At 36.4% G+C, this 17,067-nt stretch overlaps 3 protein-coding genes across 6 annotated transcripts; 1 reads left to right on the top strand and 2 right to left on the bottom strand.

Annotated features, from left to right (window-relative positions):
• Positions 1–1,635: 1,635 nt before the first annotated feature.
• Positions 1,636–6,321, bottom strand: LOC105141992 (uncharacterized GPI-anchored protein At1g61900). 2 transcript variants are annotated; one of them, XM_011049423.1, is made up of 8 exons: positions 6,051–6,321; positions 4,936–5,074; positions 3,983–4,837; positions 3,125–3,370; positions 2,984–2,998; positions 2,333–2,473; positions 2,145–2,189; positions 1,636–1,935 (listed from the first exon to the last, which is right to left on the bottom strand). In XM_011049423.1, exons 2-8 carry the CDS (start codon positions 4,967–4,969, stop codon positions 1,862–1,864), a joined length of 1,410 nt encoding a protein of 469 aa, XP_011047725.1. In that variant the 5' UTR covers positions 4,970–5,074; positions 6,051–6,321; the 3' UTR covers positions 1,636–1,861. The 2 variants fall into 2 exon arrangements, with proteins under 2 accessions (XP_011047725.1, XP_011047726.1); XM_011049424.1 differs by lacking the exon at positions 6,051–6,321 and adding an exon at positions 5,169–5,879.
• Positions 6,322–7,043: 722 nt separating this feature from the next.
• On the top strand, positions 7,044–11,541 carry GCD1 (ribosomal protein L20). The gene is made up of 4 exons (XM_011049422.1): positions 7,044–7,151; positions 7,627–8,428; positions 9,051–9,240; positions 10,927–11,541. The coding sequence occupies exons 2-4, from the start codon at positions 7,650–7,652 to the stop codon at positions 11,149–11,151; spliced, it is 1,194 nt and encodes a 397-aa protein (XP_011047724.1). The 5' UTR covers positions 7,044–7,151; positions 7,627–7,649; the 3' UTR covers positions 11,152–11,541.
• A 203-nt stretch (positions 11,542–11,744) lies between these two features.
• LOC105141990 (polyadenylation and cleavage factor homolog 1-like) lies at positions 11,745–14,333 on the bottom strand. 3 transcript variants are annotated; one of them, XM_011049419.1, is made up of 3 exons: positions 13,306–14,333; positions 12,991–13,224; positions 11,745–12,533 (listed from the first exon to the last, which is right to left on the bottom strand). In XM_011049419.1, the coding sequence occupies exons 1-3, from the start codon at positions 14,057–14,059 to the stop codon at positions 11,920–11,922; spliced, it is 1,602 nt and encodes a 533-aa protein (XP_011047721.1). In that variant the 5' UTR covers positions 14,060–14,333; the 3' UTR covers positions 11,745–11,919. The 3 variants fall into 3 exon arrangements, with proteins under 3 accessions (XP_011047721.1, XP_011047723.1, XP_011047720.1); XM_011049421.1 differs by having other exon boundaries at positions 13,360–14,333; XM_011049418.1 differs by having other exon boundaries at positions 12,991–14,333.
• Positions 14,334–17,067: the final 2,734 nt, after the last annotated feature.

Genomic DNA, 17,067 nt, shown 5'->3' with positions numbered 1-17,067 from the left:
CCTAGTATGTAACCAAGATCACTTTCCAGGTCGGGTATAAAAACCATAATTTAAAAAAAATAAGGACACAACTTCCTTGTAATTTTTTTTAAACCCGTTGAATATATTTTTTTAGGCTAAGTTAATTTGGGTAACCTTGACTAATTCATTTGATCTATAACCCAGGACTTGCCTGAGGTTAATCATTGGGTCGAGTTTAAAAATTAGAATTGAAAAAATAAGTATCAAATTTAACATTAAAATCAAATAAAATCAAACAATGATGGATGAATTTGAAAAAAATTAATTAAAAAAATAAATGAAACCAAAAGAAATTATAATGAAAAGAATAAGGACCAAATTAAAAAAAAAAACAAAAATCAAGCATGAAATTAAAAAGAAAATCAATTAGAAGAAGGGTGAAAAGCAAAATAAATATCAATTCAAAGAAAAAAGAATCAAATCTAACATAAAAATAAAATAAAATAATAAAGGATGAAATTTAAAAAAATCATAAAAAAATTAAAGCAAATATAAAACAATAAAAAATATGAGGACCGCAATTGAAATAATACATAAGGTTAAGACATTTTTGAACTTTGGGTGGGTGGAGGAGAGAGAAAAGAGAGTGAATAAAAACAAATTTAATCATCACCTAATAGTAGCACTTATGATAACACGTGCCAACCAGTACAAAGCGTCGCCCTATGACATTTAGTTTGAGATAACAGTGAAATATTTTTTGATATTAGATGAAATGTCATGTGCCGCTTAAATAATTCAGACAACCTCCATACGTTGACATATTCTTATCCCATGTCAATTTTTCTTATATATATAAATATCAAAACATCTTTGACCTCACATAAAAAAAAAAAATTAAAAAAAAAACTAAGAATGTAGAAGATGCCATTAATCCTAAAAACAAAAGCATTTGTTTTAAAATCCAAGAATACTTTGGTAATCTTATTATGCTCAAGAAAAGAAAGCACCAAAAAAGTCTTTCAATGTAAACCAAAATTCAGAACTTTACATTGTGCAATCAATCATGAAAAAAACCCATATATATCCCTCATCAATTCTACAATATCAAACATGTATAAAAGTTCAAAAATACCTCCAAAGCTTGCCTTCATGTTTCTCTCTTTCAAGAACAATTTGGTAAATTTACTATGAAAATCCATAATGAATAGTGAGAAAAACTACGGCAAAACACTAACGTTTTTGAGTATTTTTTATGATTTCCTGGTATTGTCTAAAGATCGTGCTCTAGATCTCGAATTTTACATATTAAACATGGTTAATCTTTATCAATTCAATATATTAACATCTAACATCCAATATCCCAGTCTCAATATTTAAAACTTAACTTCGTGGTACTTTTTATATATATATTTTTTAAGATTACATACATGACCGGGAGGAAGTCAAAAAAACTAGTTGATGCTACTTGGCGTTAAGAAGGCCATGGCCATCATCAACAAACCATGTGAACCCACAAGACTGATTCACGTTTGTTAATCATGATTAGGCTTTTATGCTGGAACCCAAACCCAATCTAAGCGGTGGCGACTGATATTTTAAAGGGGAGGGGAGCCACAGATACAGGATGGTGATGATCAGCTATACATCTACATCCAAGATGCCTGGTTCTCGAACACAAGACACCCATAGAAAAATTTCCTTACAAATATGAAGTCTTCCAACAATAATCATCAAAATTAGAGACACAAATAGATTTGGAAACAAAAGAAAAATGAAAAGCTGCTATACATGAAGAAGGCTACTCATCAAAATATACAAGTAAAATTCCCACACAAGGTTAAATTTCCAGAGACACCACCACCTATTTCAAACCGGTTCAAGCCCTTGACTAATCTCTTCAGTACAACAATGCACTGAAAATAAAAAATGAAAAAATGGGCACCAGCAACTCCAACTCACCACCACGATTGCCTGCGTCAAAACATTGATACGGATATGTCAGAAACAAAGGGGGAATGGAAAGTAAAAAGCCGCTGCTGTTCAAGAAAAGCGCTGTCACATTTGAAGCTAATATCTTTATGATGAATAATCTTATATTATGGCTGGCGAACTAATATGTGATCCAACAATCAGCATGCTATTACAAATGCCTATGAATTGCATAGGGCAATGGTACACACCAGGGTTTTTGATTTGTGATGTTGGCAAGGCAGGCAAGGACATCTCTGCAAAATTAAGTGGGAGCCATTAAAACAAGAACTAAAGAACAAACTGCCTGCGTGTGTGTGTGTAAATATTTGTTCAGGCTCTTTTAGAAACATGAACAGCAGCTAATATCTGGTTCTTTCTTGAGTAGTTGAACATTTACCTGGGGCACAAAGAGACAAGGTTGAAATGGAGGATGATGAAGGCCATGGAGCTTCAATGTTGTCATTCAAGTCACATGTAAAGCTGAACCCTGTTGAATTGTCCAATATAACATCGGGAGGCAAGCTACGAAGTAGACACCCTATAATTGAATGGAAAAGAAAATTCAATGAACAATAGTAATAATTATTATAACAATAAAGAGATAGCAATCTGATTTCTTTCCAGGCTGCAAAAGGGGAAAGTTTCTTTACAAGCTCTAAGCAGCACTTTCTTTTTGCTGTCAGATGAACAAAACCTTATTACCTTTCTCAAACAAATAGGAAAATAACACACCTATCCTTTCCCTAGGCCTTAGTAAGATATCACCTCACAGTGCAAGATAACCGATGTTCTTTTACTTACATATGCTACTTGGCAACAAAGGTGTTTTTATCAAGCATCCTAAATACACAAATAAAACCAAGACTACCAGGAAGCCAACTGCCAGGTTCAGGTGGGAGATTTTCATGTGATATAGAAAGCATGCCCTGCAACCTTTTCACACTTTCAGCACTGGACATCCATATGTTTCCAAGAACTCTTACTGTAACCTCCAAATATAATATCAGCATACAAGCTATATTGCTCTGAGAGAGAGAGAGAGGCAAACCTTGTTGTCTGTATGCTGCTTTGCATCCACCAACACATAAATCCACACACAAACACACACAAAAGTACACGTATCAGATGGAATAGATGATGAAATGAAGTGAAAAGTTTACAGGAATGATAATGAACTGAGAAAATAAACCTTGGATGCTAAAATCTTTCAAGTCAATGTCACAAAGCTCATACACATTTGTCATGACCCCACCTTGTCGTAGCTTGGACCCCAAAACTGTTGCACAAATTATGGCCTGTTTGTTTGTAATTAACATTTGATTTTGTATCCCAGCCATGTATGTATTTAATGAGCTACAACAGGAGGGACTGGGAGCAGCTACATTTCGACATGCTTTGATAACTTCTAGAGGCCGTGTGAAATTCAAAGGGCAAACTGCACATGAACATTGACTCATCAGAAGTGTAATAACTCAAAGAATCAGTAAAACACCTGCAACATATCCTTCTTGAGTTCCACCAATTTATGATAAATCTATGTGACACAGAAATGTGTGCAGGTAAAGAAAGCAAATTAATAAGATCAATTAAGCTTGTGAACGACTACAGAGCAAAACAGCTACTATGATTCTATCCCGAAAACATGATTACCCTTAATTCAAATACTTTGCATGATACCCTGAAGCTCCGAGTCATTTTACCACTCCTGCATAAAACTTGAAAACTTTGGCTTTATTTCATGGTCTAAGTTAGTGTGATTAATTGAAACCAACACAGGGCATCTAGATAGATTCAGAAGCAGTATCATTTGACAAACAGATGAAACTAATGATACAGACTCATAGCATATTGCCCACACTTTTGTCCTCTCTTCAGATTAGCATCATTCTATCATGAAAAGTTCCAAAACATAGGAGAACCTCAAAGAAGATGCGATATGTGCACAGGAAATTTATTAATGTAACATTGGCACTACATTTATGAAATTCAGTCCAGCAAAAAAATGGGAAAGAAATCATAAAAAAAGGAAAAATGATAATTACTATACCCTTGTTAACTTTGCAGGCAGATACTGTCCGGAATGCAGCATTTGCAGCATCTGCTGATAGTTTCCTAGAGAGATATGAATACACCACCCCTTTACAATCACTAAGAGGATCATTGCGATTATGCTCGGTCACTAACTCTTCATTATCATTGATCGTCAATTGTGTCCTAGACATCTCAAGAGCAGCTTCAGTGATTGCAGATTGGCAAATTGGTCTACAGCACTCTTTCAGAGGATCGACAGTACTGCAGGCTTCCAGTAATTTGCTTGTATTTACTATTTTCTCAAAGTTGACAACATCCTTTACTGGACACAACCCACCAGTAAGATTTAATGATTTAACAGAGCATAGTGTAGGTATAGTTTTATTGGCCCCTCTGCTGGCTAGTATACTAATGATATCTGAAAAACAATCATCAGCAACTGCATTCTGCAAAACCAACTTATCAGAGTTGACACTGTAATGACCCTGGAAGATGTGGAGCAAACTGCCAAGCTGCGGACAGCATATTACATTTCCTACAAGAGCTGCCAAGGGTTGAGAGCAATCAGATGCTGTTTTGTCTATGATATTTGACAAAGCGGTGAAATTTACAGGGCATTTGCCAGTTAAATTTGGCTTGTACGTGGTGGGAAAAGTTGGGTACATAGGAGCCAAAGATTCATCAGGATGAGGGTTACTTGGGAAGATGGCAGGTGATATTTCAATGGGACCAAAAATTCCAAAATTTGGTGGAGTTGCTAGCTCAGATGTAGAAAAAACATGACTGGGCTCAAGAAGGGTCTGCAATGCCACAGCAACTTGGAAACTGGATAACCAAACGATAAATAACAAGAACTGATGGCCTAGTGAGCCTGCAACCAAACATCAGGCAGTTATCAGCATCAACAAACTTGTCTTTCACTGTGGTAAAGAAATATGCAGAATATATCGATTGCAAATAATGGCTTACCCTTTAGACAACAAATAGTCTGGAAACAGTCCATATTTCCACTAGCCTTCTGGCACCATTGAATTTTGGAAAATGGAAACCCTACAGCACTAAATAATAACACTGAACTTGCTCAAAATGATGCAGCAAGCCAGAATACCTGCACAAAGCACCAAATTCAACAACATAAATCAAATTAAAGCCAGATAATTAAGACTAGCAAAAAAAAAAAAAAAAAGCACTCCACACATTACCACTGCATATAAAGGAACAGTTGAGCTTGAGACATGTTTTATTTCATATGTTGAGTTACTTGAGCCTACAACAATTTAGAAACATGGCAAGCTGCTCCAACCCTGCTAAATTATGATAATTATTAGCTTACTAAGAAAACCTAAAGCTTCTAAACTGCACAATTAAAAAATTCCCTTATTTGCTTGGTTCAATTCCCAAGAACTGATCATATACTTCAACCCACAAATTTTTTACATCTAATTAACATTTATCCTCACCATACTAACTACTAGGTTTATTATACATGGAATCAAACTTAATCTACGCTACTGGTTCCACTACATACTATATTTTCAATCATTTGACACAAGCGAGCAAAATTATCTAGCTACTTCAGCTAAACAACCTTTCTTTTTAGCTATACTTTCACTCTCGAAACTTACATTCCCAAATCAAGTTAACATAAAACCTATTTTCTATTTATTCACCAATACCATCTGGTTTAAGTTGCCAAAAAAATGATTTACCTAAACAGTTTCACCACCTCAACTAAGTGAACCTTTGCTCAAACAAATGCAAGTTCAAAGTTAAAATTTCAATTTCCATTTTCCAAATAGGTAAGAAAATGTTAGCTAAAATGAAAAAGCTTAACAACCCAAAAGTTATATTATCCAAAAATATTAGAACATCACATCAAGAATAACAATAAGGATAGGAAGAGAAAGAACTCAAGACTCGACAATCTTAACAAAAATTAAAAAAAAAACACAGACAAACCAAGCTAAAACACTCATATAAAGCTCAACTAAGCAAAACCCAAGACACCAACTTGCATTTTCTCATAAACCAAACACAAAGTTCACAATTTTAAGAAAATAAACCAAAAAATAAAAGTGACCCACCATAACATGTTGAATCCATGTAACAAATTCAAGTGTTTCAAGCCCCCCGGAAAGAAAAAAAAAAAAAAAGAGGAAAAAAAATCAAATATTTTTCAGTGTTGGATCTACTTGGGCTAAAAAAAGGAGAGCTTTGCTTATGAGAAACCCTAAATCATACTTTTTTTTCTTCTTCTTTTTCTAGCTCACTCAAGTAGAAAACCCTCTCTGAGATTGTAACTGTGGTCGTTGGTGGTGGATAAAGGACAGCCTAAAAAGCTTTTACCTTTTTAAGACTCTACCGTCTCCTAGAAAACCCTCTCAGTGATAGGCTCTCTACCCGACCCGAATTTGTCCTTTTTACCCGGGTCAAGTTAACCCTTCTCGGTTTTTTCTTAACCAGGGTCCAAAATCTTTTAGGGCAAACCCAAACAAGTCCTCCAACTATGGACTTTGTCTCGGTTGAGTCCACACAGAACTTTTTCTCTCAATTGAATTCCCAACATATATCCATACATTCCCTATTAAGTTTGTTTTTTCAAATAATTCACGAATTTTTTAATGCAAAACATTAATCTATTTATAAAATCACAGTTTTCAAGATTAATCTAGCCGATAAGTTAATTTCAATAATTTATTTAAAAAATCTAATGACTAAAATTTTAAATTAAATTAAGTTTATAATAAAATTAACGAATTATTTATTTGATTAAAACCTAATCAATCTAATTGTTGTTAAGACATAACAAATAAAAAAGTAATATATATTTATTTTATTTTTAATCAAATATTGATAAGTCATATTATAATTCGAGTTTAACAACTATAATAAAAAGCATTATAAAAAAAAAAACATTTTGGATAAAGTGCATGGATTAATATGGCCGCAAAGACTCAATTGAGAGTTTCTAAAACTTGATAGACTTGATTGAAGTAAGAAGATTATTTGGGACCTTAATTGAGACTACTTATATAGTTGGGAAACTTTCTCATTCTTGCCAATTGTTCCTTAACAATCTAAACGGTGCGTTTTGAACGTGGGGTTTAGGGATTTGTTTTTCTCCTCTCTCTTTCAAAAAAGAGCTCACTCCCTTCTCATCTCGTTGTCACCAAACTGAGGCCAGGGTAATGAATCTCTCTCTCTCTCTCTCTCATTTTCCTGGTTTTTGTATCTTGGTTTGGCCTAATTTATGGATTCATGTATGTTTTTACTCATTTGAATGCTTATTTAGTGATTTTAAGCAGTGAAAATGGACTTCCACGGATGCTGAAGATAGGATTTTTTTTAATTTTTTAATTTTTTAATTTTTTTGCTTTTGTTCAAGGTTTCTTCGGTTTTTGTATCTGGTTTTAGATAATTTATAATTTTTTTATGGTTTAGATGTCATTCGTTGATTTTAAGTGCTGAAATGGACTTCCATGGATGATAAAGATTGGATTTATTATTATTATTATTATATGCTTGTCAAGGGTCTCTTTGTTTTTGTATCTAGGTTTAGCTTAACTTACAAATTTATTTCTGTTTGGAATGCGAGTAATTGATTTTAGGTGTGAATTGACTTAAATGGATTCTGAAGATAGAAGTTTTCTTTTAATACAGGGTCTGTTTTGAGTACAACAACTATGCACAGTATTCACCGGATTATATCTCGACTTTCTTCTACTGCGTTAAGCACAAGTGCTAATGCTGCAAGGTTGCTAAAAGAACAAACAAGACCCACTTTTGGAAATGGCAAAAGGGTTGCGTTGGTAAATGGGATTGGAGCTTATCAAGATATTGGGTCCAGGTTCTTCTCAGTGAAGTCAGGAGGAAGTGAGGGTGGAGATGATTGGGATAGTGCAGTTGGATCTTTCGGTGGCTCTGAGTCTGTTACTGATGGTGATGGCCTTGGTTGGGGCTCAGCTTCATCATGGTCAACTGGATTGACTAAGGACCATTTTGATGGAGTAGAAGTGGTGGGCCAAAGGACTTCCAGTTCTAGTACTGATAGTGCAAAAGATGGTGGAGATGGAATGAAAGATACATCTCAGTATGCGATGGCCTATGATTTGCAAGACACTGAAGATTGGATAAGAGAATATGAGTCTGAAAATAAAAGGAGCGCAGCTTTTGTGGCTGGATGGAATAAGAGGATTGACGAACTTAAAGTGTTGATGGATCAAATAAAGGAGCCTGGTTTAAGAGGGTCTTACTTGAAGGATTCAGAAAAGGCGGAGATGTATCGGTTGCATAAGGAAAATCCTGAAGTTTACACTGTTGAGAAGCTTGCTAAGGATTACAGGATTATGAGGCAAAGGGTGCACGCAATTCTTTGGTTGAAAGAAATTGAGGAGGAAGAGGAAAAGAAGCTTGGTCATCCCTTGGATGATTCTATTGAGCTTTTGCTTGATAACTTCCCAGAGTAGGATATACATTGCTGAGAATATATCCTTCTGCTTTGAATGTGTGATCTCATTCCATGTTTTGATAAATGATTGCAAGTTTGTGGTTATTATGGACTTGTGCACATTAATTAACTCAGGTTTTGCATTTACTCACTTTATGGGGAACCTGTAATAATTCACTGTCTTGAACTCAAGCTTCGAATTTGCACTTAATAAAGAACTAAACTATAGAACGCTAGACAGCATACCTTTACAAAACACCCACCAAAGAAATAATCAGAGATTATTATTGCTGAATCCTTTTTACTTGGTATTGTCTATCATGATTTCATGTGTTGCATGCTAGCTCTTTCTGTCATCAAGCCCAACCCAGCAGGTTTTGGTTAAATTTAAGCTCAGCCTTGTTACTGCTAGATAGATAGCTTGCTCATCTGGCTACAGTGTCTCTGTATTGTACATGTCCATGTAATTATATATATCTGTTTGACCATGTTACATCCACACAAGTTATATCAAGTTCAGCCTATGACTGTGTGATTTGGACTGAATGTATGGAGGCATATCAGATAGCTAACAAACAGATATCTGCCAAAATAATAGACTTGTATTGCTCATAAAAGTGCAACTACTATTTTGCAGATTTTTCAAATCCCATGACCGAGAATTCCATGTTGCTTCCCTTACCTACAAGCCTGAATTCAAGGTGATGCCAGAGGGCTGGGATGGTACCATCAAAGATATGGATGAAGTCCACTATGAGATATCCAAGAAGGAGGATGAGATTCTTTATCAAGAATTTGTTCTGAGGATGAACTTCAACAAAATGAAAGTAAGTCCTGTGTGCTTCTTGCTTTTAATCGGGAAAAGAAACTAGAACTGCATAAAAAATGCCTGTTACTTCTGTTGTTTTAACCTTGCCATGTGTCCTTATCCTGCCTAGTTACCAGATAAGATATAGCTATTCCTAGAGACACAATAGTCACAAAATCTTATCTAAATTTACACATGAAAAGTCAAGGTGTTAACATCAAAACTTATATGTTGAACAATTCAAAAGGTAACCACCCTTTTAATATACACACTCACACGCGTGCGCGCATGTGTAATAAGAAATTCATTATTTAATAATCAAAAGGTGAGCAAGCTCATTTTTACAAGCACCCTGAAATTATGTGGAAACAAGATAAAAACAGGACATATCCTGTTATGTTCCCAATATGTCATGAATGCCTACCACACCAAATCCCAAATGCAATACACATTTTCATAATGACATGCATGCAGGGGGGGAAGACTCCCAAGAAATCCCTTAACATGCACAATAGTTGAGAAAAGCAACTCAAGGGATGAGAACAATCCAAAACACCACCACGGTGTACCTCAAAGCGTGAATAACTACTTCTTGACACACTCCTCTTGCCAATTTAAACTGAAACCTGCAGCCTGTCAAAACACTGAAACTACCTCTACCATTAGCAACCAAACATCAAAATGCCACCTCCAAGGCCTATCCTTAATCTTGATCGCCTACTTCAATAGGTTTGCTTCCAAATCCAAGCTGCCCTCATCCAACAAGGGCCACACAATCTTAGGCATGTGGGCCTTTCGCACTTCACTACCACCCCTCTTACATTTCCTTTACTAGAATCATTGAGCACTGAAATCAGACCTAGGATCTAACCTGATCACCAAATCCACCTAGACCATGCATCTAAGGATGCCAGCAATTGCCCACGGCATAATGGACAGCTCAAGATTCCACTTCCATCACTCTAATACTTGTAACAGCCCCACCATCTACAATGTCCACCTTCACCACCACCAACCATCTCAGCCACCAAGGCTATGCACCACAACCACTAATAGATCTTGCACTGCTATCTTCATTGATGGTAAAAAGGGGAAGGGAAAAAGAGGAGAAAGAGATGAGAGAAGGACAAGGGAAGGTATGATTTTATATGGTAGCATGGTTGGATGCACATTGGTTCTGAAACTGTAATGGAAGTCACTGACAACAGCAGGTGGTAACTAAAGCGCAATATGCTAATGGTAAAAGGGTAGTTATCACTTGCGAGGTTTATAGACACATACTCCAGATGGTTTTTGTCATTTATTTTTGTTTCGCTGCTGCCTGATCTGTGAGACCAAGGATCTTGAAACTTTGGGTAGTTTGGTCTTGGTGACCAAGCAAATATCAGTGAGAGCTGCTTGCCATTTATATACACAGAGATCCTGTACCAAGGAGCATGGTAGAAAAGCCACCGAGGACTCTTAAGGGATAGGATGGATTTATTTTCTTCAATGTAATGCTATTTTAACACACCTAAATTAATCAAGGATGCAAATGCCATCAGCATTAGCTTTAAGGATTGGGGCAATCCATTGGTTTTTCTCCTTTCCCTATACCTGCTCAACACATTGGAAGCACATTATTCAATTTTGTATTGGAAAATATCTAAGTTTTCATTAAATCTATGCGAATCATCTATTTGATATATGGTTTCCCTTTGTGCAGATGGCAGGACAGGTGAAATGCCACAAGTATAGTAGGCGCCGCTCTTCTCAAGGTTGGAATTTCACAGTGGAGAAGTTGGGGAAAAAAGGAAAGCGTGGAGGTGGTGGCGGCTGGAAGTTTGTGAGCTTGCCCGATGGGTCCAGCCGGCCGCTGAATGACACTGAGAAAATGTATGTCAAACGAGAAACTCCTCGCCGCAGGCGCAGGAGCAGGATTTTTGATTAAGTTAGCTTGTTACATAGATATTTAAATAGATGTGGAACCCTGCTTTACTTGATCCAGCTTAGCAGATTGTTTTGGGAAATTTTCTGTAGCCAGAGCAGCTAGCTGCTGTTTTACATGTTATTCAGGGTTGGAATCAGGTCTATTTGAAGATGTCCTAATACCTGAAGCAACTTGGATATTTATTTGCCCAGATGAAGATTTTTTTAGCTACTGCCATTAATTGGGATGTTTTCTTAGTTTCCTTGGACTCTCGCATATTTGAAGCTCTGCTTTCTTTTCACTAGGATGTAGTTTGTGTTAAGCCAGCTTTTGTGTTCGCATCGTCCTTTAAACTAGTACTCTTCAAAGTTCAAACTTCAAGTTGAAATGAGACATTCAATTTTATCCATATTTGTATATTTTTCATTTTATACATCTTTTTATAGGTTAAGGAATGGTTCCTAATTCTACCAATTTAGGGTGTGTTTGTAGTGCTTACCAATGGCATGTTCTGAAATATAACAGGAATGTACTCACCTTAATATTGAATTGCCATTGTTGAAATGTGAAAAAATAAATTCAGAAGAAATAAAACACCAATGCATAGATCAAAATTTGCAGAAAAGTTAATAAATTTTATATAGAGAAAGTCGTTACAATGATACATCTAAACAAGATACTCCGTGAAGGGAGTAGTAACATGCATAAAACCTGCTTGCCCTTGTTTCACTAACACAAGGATAGGACAGAATTTACAAATTTCATACTCAATTTTGACTACTACCTGTTCTACTTCTTGGATTCTGGCCTGCACTTGGCATGCACAGCCCGACCTAGTCGACTTCTATCCATGCTTTCTGCTACTGGTTTCCTTGCTGCGTTCAGGTAGACAGCTCCTCTGAGTATCCAGTCATCAGCCTCGTGACTGTAGAATTCTTCGAATGGTTCTCGACACAAAGCACATACTTTGTTGCCGTCAGTGGAACTCACCCAATCTTCATCTTCTTTTTCCTTCCCTACAGGAGCATCAGCTTTTGAAAATCCAGAAACTGCAGCAACTTCTGCACTAGCAGCCAGCCACATATCAACACTAGCAAACCACGTACGAGAAATCCGTTGGTTCTGCTTCTGCATCTGTTGCTTAGATATCCTGGCTTTCCGGTTCCTAATCACATGCCAATCCATATGCTCCCTATGATCTTCTTGGCAATTGAATCTGGTTCCACACGTTGAGCATTGCCTTGGCATACCAGCAGATAAGGATCTAATCGCAGATTCATGCCTCACCTTAAGCTGGTTTGCATCAAACACAACACCACCACTAAAATCGTCTTCCTTATTCATCAAGGAATTCAAGAGTGAATTTATCAAACCAGAACATTCATTAGCCACAAGTTGGTTACTTGATGGGGACACCGGACCTGAAATATTATTTATGTACGTGAATGATTATAGACGATGGAGGATAGCCCAAACAATTGAGAGATTGGGCTTTAACTTATGTTTTGGGTTTAATTTATATGAATTTTTAGTTGAATTTTATTAATTTGGCTTTATTTGTTAGGTTTGATTTAATGATTATTGGGTATTTTATTTAGTGGGTCATAAGCCCAATCGCTTATTCTAGTTAGGGTTTTAGTATAAATACCCTACAATCGCTTATTCTAGTTAGGGTTTTAGTATAAATACCCTACTTTTCTAAATGTTAGGGGAGTTTTGATGATTAATAAAAAATTACAGATTTTGCATGTTTCCAATCCTTTTTCTTCTCCTTCTTTGCTTTCTCTTCTCAATTTTTTTTCTAAAAGCTTCTTCCTTTTCCCGGTTTTAATTCTTTTGTTTGTTGTTCCGCATCATTACTGGTTTCCTGCAACCTTGGTGCGCAATTGAATTTCCTAGCAGTATCTGGATTATTACTTTGGACTTCAGGTTTAGCCAAAGAAATTACTCCATTACCAACCAAAGAGGTTTGCAAATCAGAATAAACACAGGCTACTTGATCCTGTGAATTCAAAGGCAGATTTATAGCATTCTGATTCACCCAATTAGGCTGCATAACTGGAGGATTTGGAGTGAAATCCCCATTGTTGTTAACTGCATTATTAAAAAAATTAGATTTTGTAAAGAAACCAGAATGCATTGGAGCAGCTAATGACTCTGAATTCGTAGAAATACTTTTAACATCATTCAAAGAATTAGACTGCAGGAAAGAAGGGTTTGTTAACAAACCAGACGACACAAGAGAATTTTGTGACGGTGAATTTAGCAAACACATATCTGTTACATTACGATTCAACATAGGCTTTACAACGGCAGGATTTGGCATTGAGTACATAGGGCTTCTTAGTGACTTTGAATTATACAAAACAGGGTTTGGAATGGGAACCCCATTATTAAAGTCTGGCTTGTTGGCTTGAATCTGCTGCAAGGCAGGGAGATTCTGCTTGAAAACCACAACATTAGCCTCCAAACTCCTGCCTTGAAACTGACGAGCCACTTGAGGATTTGGCACTGAAACCCCGTCATAAAACCTTTGCTTCATGCCTTGAAATTGCTTCGAAATTGTAGAATACGGCCTTGCAAACACAGAATTATTAGCCTTGGGTTTCCGAGCTTGCAAATTTGGAACAAAAACCCCATTACTTGCCTCTGATCTCTTGGTTTGAAACTCTGGTAAAACCTGGGACATTAGTGTCGAAACCCCATTATAATTCAACCGTGGCTTCTGGTCTTGAACCCTTGCATTGAAACCAGAAACCCCATTATTAATCTCTACCTTCTTGGCCTCAAATTGTGGTAAAGGTTGAATCTTTCGACCGAAATTGAAAACCCCATTATTGCTATTATAATGATCAACCCTCGGTTTCTTGACTTGAAACCAACGTGGATTACTATGATAATAATCTCCTCCTTGCTGCTGTTGATTCATGTAAATTGTTCTTGATCTCTTATGAGAGTCCAGAACTGGATTGTAATGATGGTCTGTTCCTGGTGTAAATATTCAAGCCATGTTTATTACTTGAATTTGCAATGAATCAACACCAATAACACTAACCAAACAAAGAAGAGCGAACCCTAGACAAGAAGAAGAAGAGCGAAGAGTAGACAAGAAGAAACGGGAAGAGAGAGCGAGAAATGCGGTCTGGTTTGATGGTGATCGGTTGGTTTTATAGGTAACAGAGGCGGTGGGTTTTGCCGTTTAGCTCAAGGATCATGCGGTCTGGTTGGCTGGCTACGCGTATTATACTAAACGCTTTGACTGCCTTTTCTTAGTCAAGGTCAGTGTGAAAAGAAAAGGATATTTATTTTTTACAGGTAAAACATCCTCGGAGAAGGACATATTCTATCGAGTCAATTTACAAATTATGATAATAATTTAGATTAATTATTTTTATTAAAATAATAAATTATTAACTTTTTTACAAGACATCGACTAGATAGGATTTACCAAAGACTTGGACCACAAAAAAACAAATCACTAAAAATCAATTTCGGGTTAAGCTTTAAATTTATAAGAGAAACTTCTTGTTGCAGCTTTTGCTAAGATAAAGCTTCTGGTGTTTTTGCAACCAATGCTGAAGTAGTCGATAGATCAGGAAAAAAATGATCCAGGTTGATGGTGCTTGAACAATCACGAGAGAAGGTATGGTGATAGCATGTATATCGTTTCGTCCATGATGCATCGAACTCAGTTGCTTACTCCGAGATCTCGGTCCATGATGCAGTGAGCTGAGTTGCTTACTCTGAGTTCTTGGTTGCGCATCGATTCTCAGTACAAAAAAGAGATGGAAGACTGCGGGAATCGGAACAGACTTTGCTCAAGAATCTCGGCTCACCCGACACCTTTCCCGTCTTTCTTCCCTCTTGCGCTTTTCTGACAGTTTCTCATCCTTGGCTTTCTCTGCTTCAAGTTTTTTTTCTTTCCTGTTCTTTCTTAAGCTTTCGCTTTTTCATCTGTGATGCCACATTTTGAAGAGAGTTTAGCACTTCCATGTTAAGAATTACTCAGCAAATAGAACAACTTCGTATATACATGCAGCCATGGACTCATTTAATCATTGATGCAAACTAGTTATAGTACGGGAACATAAATCCATTTCTTCCATCCAGTTCTGTGGGAAACATAACCATGTATTGCAGACGAGGCTTTTACAAATTTGAACTTGAATATGTATTTCTTCATAGCCTTGCCCTTTCTTATTTCCAAGTGATTTTGATAAATGCAGCTATTTGTAAGATGTTCTTCATGCACGTTGCTGCTGAGTTTGGACTCTAAAGCAACATCACATTTAAGAAATTTAAGCTAGTTAGACAAGAAAAGGTAATATTCTCCACTCTAAAGCCAGGCCAGTCAGTCCAGGAGAATGTTTTTTTTTTTGTAACACTGACCAAATGCAACAGTAACTTTGACCACATGAGCAAGAATCTTTCAATTGAACTTCACAGTATTCATTTTCAAAGACCAGAACATCAATTAATCAAGTCAATATGAAGATCAGAAGTTCTTATTTAAATGCATACCTTTTCGTTCGTGATCAATCGAAGTTGTTCTACAAGAGCATGAACAGTATATTTTAGATTTATAATTTACTGTCTTTTAACGACTTTCACCTTTGGCAACATTGCCATAAACATTGTTCGAAAACATTATGAATTCCTAGATTTAAAAACTGTATTTTCTATCTTGAATGCCACTTTTATTTCAACCTACTGGGCTACAGATCAAGTAAAATAGAGACATTTTCCAATTGCATTTGAGCAGCTCAGAGATTCATGAGCTGCACTTTTTACTGCTAGTTTTTAACCCTAGTTTCACATTTCAGATTCAAGATTCCACAACAGTACTTAATTTCATTTCTAAACAAAACAATTCATTCATAGCGTCACAGGTGATATATTCATTTCCATCTCTGTAGAAGACAACAACGTTGAAGTTGCTTTTTAACTAGAATGTTAAGGTAGAAATCGTATCATAGAGGTTCCATTTCAGCACAGTAACTGTCAATCAAATATATTATTCTAACCACGCATTATTCTGCCTGCATCCAATTGAATATGCGGCGAGACAATCAAGTGCTCTCATTCTCTCATTGGTGAAGAGATCCAACAATTGATATTCTTTGAAACTTCAAAGACAGTAGTTTCTTAAGATTTATCAACAGCAAAGCAAAGCACACCCTTACTATAGCAAACCAAAAGCTGTTCAGTTGACAAATATCAGATTTCTTTCTTGATCTGAAAACTTGGGAACAAAATCAAGAAAAATATCCTGATTGTTCGCTAAGTTCTGGACAGCAACCACTCCGGTGTTGGGAGGGGCAAGGGGGGCCCAGAACGGGCTAGACAATGCATGTGCTCTGGTTTGGACTTAAGCATGCGATGCCTTCCATTGCGATCCTCGATGGCATAGACCAGGGTAGTTTGGTAGCGCCTCCAACCGATTAGAAAAAATTACAGGGTCTTTAGTCTTCAGGGCCTTCCGGTGCCATTTTTTTATGTCGCGCTGATATATTTCTGAACGCCATTCACGGTTGATAAGCCGCTTTGGAGAGCTAAACCATGAGCCAAATCTGCCAATTCAAGATTGACCAGCAATCACATACTTGCATGTGATTCCTAGAAGATAACTTATCTTAATACTGCTCTCATTCAAGCATGCTTAATTTCAGAATTCTTATGGAATCCGGTATATTAAGCTATATATATACACAAGTGTAATCTATGTGATTTTAACCTGGCCATAAACATAAATTGAGTAATTTTCTTATCTTTTTAATAAAACCATATCAAAAGTTTCCAAGTGATTGAATCATTATCCTTAATAGAAAGAGGAAAGTCTAGTCATGTTTTGGAAATATTTGGTTGGTGGTGACTAAAATTACTTTTCATTTTATCATGTTTTTATTATTTAAAATTTAATTTCGAAGAGATTGTTAA

Source organism: Populus euphratica, unplaced genomic scaffold, assembly GCF_000495115.2.
Source record: "Populus euphratica unplaced genomic scaffold, PopEup_1.0 scaffold197.1, whole genome shotgun sequence".
Classification (NCBI taxonomy): Eukaryota; Viridiplantae; Streptophyta; class Magnoliopsida; order Malpighiales; family Salicaceae; genus Populus; species Populus euphratica.
The sequence above is the reverse complement of the archived record's forward strand: the minus strand, read 5'-3'. Positions and strand labels throughout refer to the sequence as shown.

Coding starts and splice junctions, on each gene's coding strand:
- LOC105141992 (XM_011049423.1), bottom strand. CDS start 4,969: ATGGACTGTTTCCAGACTATTTGTTGTCTAAAGG. Junction 3,371..3,982: donor TGCCTGCAAAGTTAACAAGG/GTATAGTAATTA, acceptor GTTCATGTGCAG/TTTGCCCTTTGAATTTCACA. Junction 2,190..2,332: donor CTTGTCTCTTTGTGCCCCAG/GTAAATGTTCAA, acceptor TTAATTTTGCAG/AGATGTCCTTGCCTGCCTTG.
- LOC105141990 (XM_011049418.1), bottom strand. CDS start 14,059: ATGAATCAACAGCAGCAAGGAGGAGATTATTATCATAGTAATCCACGT. Junction 12,534..12,990: donor ACCAAGGTTGCAGGAAACCA/GTAATGATGCGG, acceptor TGTCCCCATCAA/GTAACCAACTTGTGGCTAAT.
- GCD1 (XM_011049422.1), top strand. CDS start 7,650: ATGCACAGTATTCACCGGATTATATCTCGACTTTCTTCTACTGCGTTA. Junction 8,429..9,050: donor TTGCTTGATAACTTCCCAGA/GTAGGATATACA, acceptor ACTATTTTGCAG/ATTTTTCAAATCCCATGACC. Junction 9,241..10,926: donor TGAACTTCAACAAAATGAAA/GTAAGTCCTGTG, acceptor CCCTTTGTGCAG/ATGGCAGGACAGGTGAAATG.